We start from the raw sequence: 12,006 nt of genomic DNA, 5'->3' as shown, positions 1-12,006 counted from the left end.
TCCTTGTTTTGCTGTTTATCACCACTCAGAGCTGGGTCAAGGTTATCATTTTGCTGCACTGTGTAACACTGTTTTATGGTATGATAAAATTATTGATCGTGAATCTAATCTGGCATCCGTACTCAGCATTGCCGTCGCCTCCAAACCTCGGGAGCCACCTCTCGGAAACTATTAAAAATTACACTCTTTACCTTTTCTCCTCAGAGAACTAATTTCTGGGGGAGACAGGTGCCACCAATGACTCCTCAAGTGTCTTCTAGAGATGATGAGCATGATGTTCGTGTGAGTTGCTCATTGAAGCCTAGCAATATTTTGTGTTGCTAGCCAATCAATAATTGCTTTATACTTGTAGGCTGCACACATCTTCCTTACAAAGTCTTTCTGCATACTGCTAAAGAAGCCTGAACACCATGACTGAAAAGATGGGTTGCAACAGTTAGGCAATTCCTCTCCTGTGCAAAATGAAGGCTTTTCCCCATCTACATTACACCCTATAGGGAAGGGGAGGAGGGGGCCTTCCTCTTTTTGTTGGCTACTTGGGAGCAGGGGGATGCATTAAAAGTACAATGTAATTTTGGGAGGCCTATGGGTTTCCTGCATGTGGAGATGCCTCCTGTCAGGAGGCTTTCATGTGTGGCTCTGGATTTAGAAGGAAACTCCCTTTTACCTGACATAGTAAGTTTATACTTGACAAACTCCATGTCTGCAAAGGAAAACAATGTAGGGCTGACTTCTGTATTTGACAAAACAGTCTGTTGCCTTACCTGCTCCCCTGTCAAACCTCTGCGAGCTCCTTGTTCAAAGTCATATGCTAATGACCTTGGTAATCAGCTTTGACTCCAAGCAATTCATCGGCCATATATTTCAGGTAGCATTAAATTTATTATCTTGGGTACACTTCGGCTCCTAAGATCCCAGGTGAGGCTGGAGATGACTAGCCCCCAGAGATGCTTTTCCAGCACTCCTCTGGCAGTTCCCTGTGGCTGCAAATGTCAGCTCAGACAAATCAGTTTGCTTCTGGTATTCAAAAATGCTAGAAAAGCTAATGCTGTGGACAGTAACTAGTGCAACAGTTGTCCTCTAAATCCTTCCTGTCTTTATCTGGGTCACTTTCTCCCCTTTCTATCTCCAGCCTGACCCCAGTTAATCCTTTGCCCTGGATATCTGCTTATTGGTACAGCCACCTTTGACCCATTGAGAGTGACAGTTAGTTTGGTTTGTTCTGGCGCCCATGCTGTGACGTGAATATTTTAGTTTGGTTTTCTTTTCCCTGCTCTCAATCCAAAGCTTACAATGTATGTAGGTCTGCCTGCCTTTTGCACCACCAGATGTTTGCACCAGGCCAACATCTAGATAAAATGTAACTGCCCTCAGCCACATCATTACCTGGGTCATAGCACATAGACAAAAAACCCAAAACCCTTCCTGGTTCAGTAGCAATGTCATATGGTAACATATCATGTCTGTAGCAAGGCATTTATTAAGAGGTGACTGACAGGTATCATTGATCCTTTCCCTTTCACAGAGCCACAGAATTGGGAGTTGAATCAGCCATTGATTAATTGCAAGGCACCGATCAGAAAAGTCCCAAATTGAGCACGTAACTCTCAGAGGTCACCAAAGGCCACAGGTGGCTACTTTGGTTAATTGATTTCTTTTTTTTTTTTTTTTAACACTGTTTTTGTGGCTGAATACAAGGAGGGATATGGTCAAGAGACATGGAAGCATTGACATGGAGACTTGGAAAGTTTTGTTAGCAGAGGCATTGATCTCTGCACAGGCTCTTGATCAAGACTATCAAAAGGAATTGATGAGGCTTTCAAATGCTTGTACGCTCAGTCTACTACTGCAGCAGGCAGTTCTTTCCATTGCTGAACACCCATCTGCCCACAACCTTCAGCTGATTAATTAAAACTCAGCTTAAATGCATTGTATGGTTGAAGTCCTCACAAAACCAGACAGTTTGAGGAAAACCTGGATTGCCTTGGCAACATTCAGTAAGCATCACTGGACAGCCTTTATATTTCAGGGATCTCATTAAAAAGTTGGAATAAATGTTGGCATGGTAACATCAACTTTGAAGAGATACCTGGTGTTTAAATACTTCATCTCAATACCTTTAACAAAGCACCCTCAGGAGGAAGATGGGAATCAGAGGGATGGCCCAGCATCAAGGTGAAAGGCTGGGGAGAGATACAAAAATACACTGGAATAACAAAGAATGAATAAACATCCACTGACGCCTGCTAAGCATTTCTTTGCCCATCAGGATGGAGATGCAGCCAGACCAGTGTTGTCAAGCGAAGGAGGATATAGTTAAGAGCTCATAGCTGAACACCCATGCCCTCCTGCTTTTCTCATTTTGTTGCTTGGGCCTTTTCTCCTATGAATGGTTGGAGGTGATTTCTCATAAGTGTTTTTCAGTTAAGGTTGAGCCACATTCCCATCTGTTGCCACTGGCTTCTGCTTCAGGTCATGCCTTTCTTGGTCTCTCTCCTGTCTTGGAGAGGCATGTGTCCCTTCACTGTGGGCAGGCAGTGCAATCTGCCTTTGGTCTTTGCACTGGGTAGCAGCATGAGGCTGTCTGGTCCCACTGCCTCTAACCATCCATACTGTTCTCCTACCCAAAGAGCATTCTGGGGAAAGTATCATTGCTCCCCTATCTGCTGCTTACAGCGGCCCTTTGCATACTTGCTTTTGAAGCAGGAGCTTCACATATTGGAGGGTCTGGCCACTGTCAGATCACACTCCTCCCCTTGCAAAGCCCTAGAGTCAGGAGCAATCACTTGTGAAGAGAGTGGAGAGTTTAAGAGAACCCTGGGAGAGGCACGATGTTCAAATAGGGTCTGTGTGAGAACAGCCTGCAAATGCAGGGATGCCAGCCATGTCCCTCAGGAAACATAATGCATGGCCAACAAAGTCTGTGAAAGGTGTTCCTTCTGAAGGCCTTGGCTGCCCGTACAACAGAGACCAACCAGTTGCTTTGCTACAGATGTTAAATGCAAAGGCCCAGATGCAAAAGCCACTGCAGGAAGTACTGAATCTGTGCATTCCCCAAAGGCAAGAGTGGGAGGAAGGAACAAGGGAAGAAATGCTATTTTCTGCTGCCAGCCAGGCCATCAGAGGAGGCATCTCTCCCACTCATTCACACAACTGGTGACTGAGAATCTGCCAAGCCTACAGATTTGTGCTTTACATTTTCCAGTTTACACTGCTGCTGTGGTGAAAAAAGGCAGACTTGTTCTTGCCCTGCACATGTGACATGACCTTCAACTGCAGCCCGGAGCTGTGGGTGGTACCTGCCTTAGGAAACTAATTTTATTTTTCCAAGATGCAGCTTCTCAGCAGTGCCTAAGGATTAGGACTGTGAAGTGTGTCACGTTGTGGACTCCAGCACTGGTTTTGAGACTGTTTGACCTCAAGCCTTTCAACAAAGACCTACAAATTCCAGGGCATCCCTGTCCCCACACTGCTACGGGGTCCTGGGGAGAGTGAAGCCACCAGCTTTGTACCACTGTTTCACAGATACTTCTCATGGAAGCCCCAGGAGCTGTGTCAGGGGGCCTCACGTGGCTTTCCAGCACAGCGATGCTCTCTGACTGCTTGGATGAACTGACGTACATGCTTGGTTCCTGGGGGAAAGGATGTTATGTCATATCCAAAAACAGTCAGTCCTCCATTAAAATCCCAACCTATCCACCCATAGCATGTAGATGGTTTGTATATTCTCCAGGGTGGATATTCTCACCCTGAAAAAGCCCTTTGTGTGTTTTGTGCACAGTTGCAGGTGTTTCAATAAACAAGACTAGACACGAATCCTTATTCCAAACTGTTCACTATTCATTGCCTTTTTCAGCATTTGAAATCACAAATAAAGCAGTGGAAGGAGGGTTGAGAAAGGTCCCAAATAGGCCAACTCTGAGTACTTATCAGAGACTCACACTCAGGCTGTCTGCAAGGCTGCCTTTGCTTTTTCTTCCTGAATTTGCACATTGCTGTGACATCACAGCAAAGTAAGGGGTCATAGGCCTGTTCCAGAACTCAAGTGAGCTCTTAAAGCCTGCGATCAGGAATGGAAAATGGGGGGAAAGGATTTTACTGAGGAGCTGAAGTCACTGTCTCTCAGGAGTCACACCCAGAGAACACAGTGTTAAAATACTAACCTTCCAAACACTGAGAAACTAAGAAAGACTAGGTTCAAGGCCACCTCAAACAGCTTTGGTTTAACTGCTTTATTGCCACTGGTGGCTTTAGAAACTTGGCCATTTGCGGTGCCCCTGCCCCAGGCCAGCTTCTACAGTCCCCTGTGATGATCTCCCCTGAGATATGGCCAGGAGAAGTCTCTGATTTCTGGGGACCCTGCTGCCTTTCTTGGAAAGAGATGTAGAAAATGTTTTCCATTTCAAGCAGCTGAGTGCTTCTCCAAAGGATGACTTTCTTTCCACCACTGCTATTAAGTTCCTGAGTGATAATCAGGAAAATATAATTTTAAATAAATTTTGCTCCTGTGCACCTTGGGGAGCTGATGTAAAAGTACTGAAGTATCTTAAAAATCTTTGATGGCTCAAATTAGTTACCCAAGATTGAGGAATATCCATGGGCTCAGGATCTGAATTCCTGCATCTTCAAACAGCACAGCCTTTTCACCAGGCAGGCAGAAAATTGGTTAGTTATTGGGAAATGCCCAAGCTGGATGACCACCACTGAAAACTCCCGAAGGAAATCAGCCATTCTTTTGTTAGAATCACAGCCACCAAGTACACTTGGGGAATCCTGCTGAGAGAAAGCAAACTATTGAATTGCTGCTCACGGAGTGAGGCCCCTCCACTCTGCCCTGAGCCAGGCAGAAGCCAATGAAAAAAAGCTGCAGGTAAAATTCAGGTAATTAAGGCTTCATCATAGTGCTTCATGCAAGTGTATGCACAAAGTAGTATTAGATGTGAAGCCATAATACCCATGGTGCTTAAGTTCGTTGTGCTAGCAAACTCACGTGTCGCATGTTTAATTGGTTTAGTGAGACTGACATTTTGATAATGCCTGGCACCTAGAAGGCAGCCAAAATACTAATTCATGGCTCAATTAGCCCTGGCTTTCCCACTTTTCAAATTCCTTCCATGCTAATGAAGAGGCCAATTTATTTAATTTTTCTTCCCAGAGTTCAAAATTGGTCACAGTAAGTGAGCTTTATGACCAGGAGAGAGAGTTTGGGATTTAATGAATCTGTTGGTCTAGCAACCTTTCTGTAATTTTTCTGCCTACTATTTTAATGACTACTATTCATGATCACTAATTACTGATTTTCAGCTTTTATAATGATGTCCAGTCTCTTTTCCTTCTCAGTTATACCATCTTGTATCACTCTCACTGCTCTGGTCTCACTGAATTTGCTCCTACAAGATGAGACTGAAATTTCTGGTGGAGAAAAAGCTTTCTGGAAAGATACGTGATTTGGTAGAGCAGGTCTATACAAGGAGAAACAGAGTAAACATAGCTCACAAAGGCTACGCAGGAAGCCCACAAATAAATGCAAAGTCATTACTAGGAGAGGAAAAAGAAAGATACTTTAATCTAGAAGGGTTGAAAGAGTCAGTTTCTCTCTCTAGCACATGTCAATGCTTTGTAATTAAAATTCAGAATACCTGCTTCATAATCCTTTCCTTATTACTTCTTCTCTTTTATATACTCTGTGTTTCAGCCTTGAGTGGTTAAGCTTAAGTTGTTGAAGTTATCTATCCATAAAAGATTTGTACAGGATGTACTATCAGGATTATGGTTTAATCTAGTGAATACTGATACTATATTGGGAATAATATGTGAACGGGTGCTTTTGTGTACTGGCATATTTATATTTGTTCTCTTGAATCACTTGTCTGTTCATCTGGGTTTGCTACATAACACAGTGCAGAGATTTGGACATGTAATGGTGCTGGGATGAAGGGTGGGAAGGGATGACCTAGCTGCTGTAAAGTCAGTTTAGGAAGGGAGAGGAGAGTTAGAGCTAGAAATATAACCCTTGAACTTTCTGGCCGTTCAATTCACCTGCAGAACCAGCCCTAGAAAGTCTCTGTCCTAGAGGACAGGATGGCTGGGAGGTTGTTGGCCTGGCTTGCCCCTGGGCAGCACAAGGGGCCAGCGCGGCTGCCTGCCACCCTCCCCTGCCGCGCTGGCAGGACCGCTGCCAGCACTTGCCACCTCGCAGCCCTGCGGCACCTCTTGCCTCCAGCCAACCTCGCAAAGGGAGAAACAGTGCCTGTGCTACATTAACACTTGCCGGAATGAATAAGCACATTTTCAGAGGAGAAAGCAGAGTTGTTTTCACAAGTTGGCGGAGTTTGGCAAGGCCCTTCTCTAACTTGCAGCTTATGAAACAAAAGCACTTAAAAGCAAGGAAATCAACTGCTAAAGGCATTCAGATCTGACAGAGATGATGTGAAGAAACTGACACTACGAGGACTGTGTCAGACAGAAGATACCAACAGGGTTGGGTGTCACCTTCTTCCTGCCTTTTCACCCTCACCTTATGGCACACAGTCTACTGACAGGCAGCCTCTAGCTTTGGCAATTCTCATTCCAATGGAGAACTATCCAGCAAAGAGCTTATTGCACACCAGATCTTGGGGGATTGGGCTCAAGTGTCCTGCTAATTGAGGAGCACATCACCTGCGATCTGAGGAGGCTGATGAGGGCATCTCTGATGTGAAGAGATGCTTGCATTTAAAAGTTGTTCTCTCACCAAACACTTCCTCAAAAAAAATGCCAAACCAACTCAAAATCAAAACAACCCCAACCCCTTCAGGGCTGGGGTTTCTGATTTAGGGGAAAACCAGTGCAAGCTAAAGCTTGACCCCAACAGTTTGATAAGTTCCTGGTAGAGAAGATAAAAACTGTGCTGCTGTGCTGCTCAGCTAGTATGCTGCTTATAGTGGCAATGACTGCATCTGAGGGCTCTGGGAAAGTATGTGCAGATCTTTTCCCTTGGTTTGCCTGCACAGCAAGGCACAGACCCATTTTTCAGGAGAAAATCTGAATCTTTGTTCTTTGTTGCCCCACTAAACTCTTCTGTAACCTTGTCTTGCTGTTTCCAAACCTGTCAAGAGCTTTGACACACTGCAGCAACAAAACCTGCAGCTTAAGAGGGATTGTTTGCAAGCATGTGATCAGGTTTGGGATGATCCTGCAGTCCCTAGGATGTACAACCATTCCACACACTGTTCAATCAAATCAAAATAGTACATACTACATATTCCGGATGTAGCATTTGTTTTGGGTTTGCAGCCCAAAATATAGTAAAATGATGTATTTTTTGGCTTCTGGAAGTGCAAAATTACTCACGGGTGGTTGGGGGGGGGGTGTCAGTATTTTTGTGGCTTCCCACTGGGCACTCACAGTCCCTTTTTCTAGTCATTATGCCCTCTGAAACACGAGCAAATTTCTACAAGAGCACCTGAACAACCATGTGGCATTATGTACTTGGGCAACCTGTCAGCTGCTGGGGTGGTTTTCTGGGTCAGTGGCAGCTGGAAGGGTGAACATGGAAGAGAAATGTGCTACGGGACTTTGCCATATGCAGGGAGCTGAACAGCCAGGGGGTGGCTCTGCAGAAGACAACGTTGTCAGGGGCAGCACGGCGGCTAGGCCCTCCTTCTTGCACAAGGCTAATGAATGTGCTTAGCAGTGTACAGCTTCGGAAAGGCAACAACGCAGTAGTTACCGGAAACCCAGAGGTGTGTTTGCTTTTAGAAGGGGATTTTGAGGCATTTATTATCTCTGCAGCATTGTGCAGCCACCTTGTAGCACTCTACTTAAAATTAGGCTCTTTATTTAGAGCGTTTTTTAAAAACGTGTGATACTTCTGGTCTGGCCTGGTTTTCTTCTTCATACTCTTCTGCTTGTTGACTACTTGGTTTCTTTTCCTCTTTGTACATTTAAACTTGCAGTTTGAGGAAACACGCGGCCTAGAAAGCTAATAAAACAAGCTTTTCCTGTGGACCACCTAGTGCATTGAGCCTATTGTTGCAGCAGTACTGATGCACTGACCCAAAAATAATGATGAATAGTATCACCAGCAGAAAGAAAGCTGGAAAATAGAGACTGTATTTTTTTAAAATACATCTTAATTGCTCCAGCCTGAGCAACTGGGTGGGATCTTAGGCAAAATAAGAAGAGAATTCTTGTTCCAGGTACTCTCGGATGTGGTCTACACTTGCTTGGGCTGGCAGGGCTTGGCAGGGCCTGACAGTGCTCTGTGGGAGAGGTCAGCAGCCAAATGCCCTGCTGATGTACAGGGAGTGCCTGGCTTCTGCCAGGGAAGGGTGGAGGGCAGGCTCCAAGTAAAAGTGACCCGCAGAAACTGCATACACATGAGACGGCTCAGCATGAAGTTGTCCTTACACATAGAGGACAAGACAAACTGAACCGAGCCCTGCCGCTAACTGGGGGGTGTAACTGTGTCCCTCTTTCTGCTCATTTGTTTCCTGGATGTAAGAGGCCTGTCTTGGCTGTAGTTGTGAATTAATATAATTCTGGAAAAAGTCCTAATCCTAATGACAAGAAGTCCTTCACCTGCATTTGTCTACCACAGCTGTGACAAGCAAAGAACCTGTTCTTCATGGCTTTGAGTATGATGGCTGGCTTTGAGCGCTAAAAACCACACAGATCCTGTGCAGGCAAATATATGCTGGTAGAAGCAGAATACCTAATCCAAGGTAGTCATTTTTTGAAATTTTCTTTGAAGAGGTGTGAGAAGAGGAGGTGAGATTTTAAGTAAAGTCACTTGTCACTACTATTTGGCAAACCACAGGGACCTCAGAGCTGTCTTTCCTCTCTATGCAGCAAAGTGAATCTAGATTGCCACCAGTGCTGTTCTCAGCAGGCTGGCCGCAGAAGGTGAATTCAGATTTCATTACGTTATAATACAGTATGTGTAGGAAACAGACTTATGGAGGCACGTCATGGAACCTGATCCAGGTAGAAGTGCGTTAGATATGATGCCAGGTCTTGGCAAGGGTAAGGAGTGAGTTTCTGTGAGTATCAGTCCAGCACTGTCTTCCTTCCATGCAACAATAAAACAGGAGACTTGTTTTCATCTTGTTTACGTTGTTTCCTCCTGTGGGGAAACCAGTCCAGGGTCCACTGTCTCACATCCATTACAGTGGCTACTTGCAAAGCATCCCAGTGAGTCCAGCAGTACTGTTGTATGCCTTGGCACACCATACTGCCCTGAACATGACTTCTTGTTTCCTCCCCTGGGAGCATGGTGCTCATGGTGCTCCCCTCACGCTGGGACCTTGCCTAGCACCCTGCTCTATTATGGTAATGGAACAGGCTGGACACACAAGTCCTCGGAAAGAGCAGCTTTGGGCTTTGTTAGTGCACACACCATTGCCAAGACTGTGATGCTGTCTATCCCCTTCCCCAAGCGAGAAGCAACTGTGCACTAGTTGCTTCGTCTTGAGCCAGGCAGGGCAGCTGAGGAGGCAGTCTACTCACCCCCGGCCTCCCATCTGAGTGAACAGAGAGACGCCCGCTTGGTTTGCCTCATGGTGTGCCAGCTAATAGAGATTACCTCTCCTTTGTAGCTTGACTGCTACTCTTTACATCACTGTGGCTATCACAATCCTCTTTTTAAACAGACATTTTCTTCAGCAGCTGAAGCATCCAGATGCTGCAGTCTGTCCAGCCAGCCATGGAGACTGAGGGGCTGTATCCATGCTCACAACCTGTTTACTGCTGCATATTCCTGCATTGCTTCCTCATTTAGGGACCCATGGGAGCAGTGTTTTGTGGATTTTCAGGCTGGTTGGTTTAGGCACTTGTTGATGCCACAGTGACCCTTCTCCTACAGGCACTTGACTGCCAAAGGATTTTCTGTCCCTCCGCAGAGGAGACAGGCACCTGTTTACATCATGCAAGATAAACACTTCAGGTGACTCTGGATGTTTTTCAAAGACACCATTGAGTGCAGTTTGCAAGACCATGAGCCTGGGACAAGTCATTAATGCTCTGAGCTGACTAACTTCTAGCATCTGTAGTTTTGCAGAAATGGAGGGAAGGAAAGCTTTGTTTCTGGGATGTATGACCATTTGGATTACCTCTTTCCTATTGTGGACAATCAAAAGGGAAGAATGGAATTAAAAATGGAATTAAATTTGTTGTAATGGACATTGACATAATGTAGATAAAGTGCTTAAAGGAATGCTGATTTCCTGAAAGGATGGGTTTCACACGTGAATGTGAAACCCAACTGAAAAAAGGTTTTATGTAACTGCTCCTGACTGACTTTGAAAATGTACAGTCACAGCCCTAAGGCTAAAAAGTCCCCTTTACCACCCCCAACCTTCAAATTACTGCAAGAAAATACCATCAGAAGAAGAAGGGCTGGAGCAAGATCTTTGGAGCTAAGACACCTCTGCTAAACCTGCAATTGCTTGCTGAAATTTACTTGAAATTAGCTGGAGGATTTCTCTGCTCTTTCGTTCATGAAGAGGACAGTGAGCTCCTACCGTGAATGAGTGACTTTAGTTGAGAGTACTGATCTCCTCTCTCTTCCAGCTCAGTGCAGTTGCTAACATTTCAAAACAGAAAGATGCTTACCCTGCCTGAGTGGCTGCTGCCTGCCTCCAGGAGCACCACAACTGGTTGGACCTGCCACTTGTACGGCACGATGCTGGAGGGCTAGACTTTCAGAGTCCTGCTTACCCCTCCAGGGAGAGCACCTGGTGCACTACATATTTTCAGAAAGACTGTGAGCTTTAAAAAGTTTAAATATTTGAGGCCTCAGTCAAATTGGTTTGCAACTGCACAAAGGTTTGCAATATCTCTCTATCTATTCCTTGTTCCCTCCATGACAGTGATGGTGTATTGGAAACCACCCTGTAATACTGATTATGGAAAGGGTAGGATGAGCAAAGAAGCACTAACGTATTCAGCTGTTTGCTGTGTTGATAGGGTGAAGGTGGTCAAAATTGTTCTTCTGGATTGTTTTTTCCATGTAGATGAAAGAAATTATCTCTATATATCATGGTTTATCATACAGAATCCTCTTCATGATGAAAAAAGGGATTTGGATTATTATGTTAAAATTTTCCATGGGTCAAATCTCCAATTCTGAAAAAGCGTGTTGCAGTCAAGACAATTAGAGGGCTGTGCCTCCAGGTTTTGCTTTTATGTATTTCTAACCTTATCTCAGGGCAGGCTCCTTCAACTGCAGTGCATGGTAAAGACATGATGGGAGAAGAGGCCAATGCCATTGTAATGTCTAATGATAAAGTGTATGTGCAGTGATGCTAGCTTTGAAGGCTGCACATGGTCTTTGGTTATTGCATCCTACATGGCTCTGAGAAGAACATATCATTAATAATTTGTTGTAACACATGGCTTCTAATTTATTGAATTCTTTATTCTGTTTAAAACAAATGGAAGAAAAACTACATCTCCTTGCAGCTCATGTTGTATCAGAGATGGCAGTGCTTTTAGGAGGATACTCACTCCTCCGAAGTGTCAGAGCAAGTACTCCAACATTTAGGGAGGATGCATCATCTCTGTTTTCAGTCTGTTTTCATCTCTGATAGCCTGATTAAGAGGAAAAATATGGTCCCTACACTAGTGATCAGATTTGTTATGCTGATTGGGTGCCATAGAGAACAGAACAGCAAGTAACTTACCACGTCAATTATCTGCAGCAAAGAAAGCTGGAGCTCTACTACAAGGGGTTGGGAGTCATTCACTACCGGTCGTTCAAGACGATTGTAGTTTCTCAGCAGTTCTCTGTACAAGCGTCTCTGGCTTTCACCCTGCTGAGAGACTAGAGGAAAAGAAAGAAGGCATCTATCATTCGGGCTGGTCACACTGTCCCCATTGTTTGTCTGTTTTGTTGAAAAACCTCTTTTAATAGGTTTGTAATTTGAAAGCAGTTCCCCAAAAAATTCCCAAAATTCTGCACGTGGGTGTGACAGACACAGCTTTTCCGTATAGGTGACTGATGGGCTCTTAAAAAAAATTATCTAC

At 44.7% G+C, this 12,006-nt stretch overlaps 1 protein-coding gene across 1 annotated transcript in view; it reads right to left on the bottom strand.

The window, feature by feature from the left end:
- The window catches only part of LOC142075264 (neuronal acetylcholine receptor subunit alpha-7-like), a 56,574-nt gene that overhangs the window by 29,451 nt on the left and 15,117 nt on the right, over positions 1–12,006 (bottom strand). The window contains exon 2 of the mRNA XM_075136384.1: positions 11,664–11,803. Within this exon, the coding sequence (XP_074992485.1) occupies positions 11,664–11,803 (140 nt within the window). The remainder of the gene's footprint in view (positions 1–11,663; positions 11,804–12,006) is intronic.

Source organism: Calonectris borealis, chromosome Z, assembly GCF_964195595.1.
Source record: "Calonectris borealis chromosome Z, bCalBor7.hap1.2, whole genome shotgun sequence".
NCBI lineage: Eukaryota > Metazoa > Chordata > Aves > Procellariiformes > Procellariidae > Calonectris > Calonectris borealis.
This window is presented reverse-complemented; position numbering and strand designations above follow the sequence as displayed.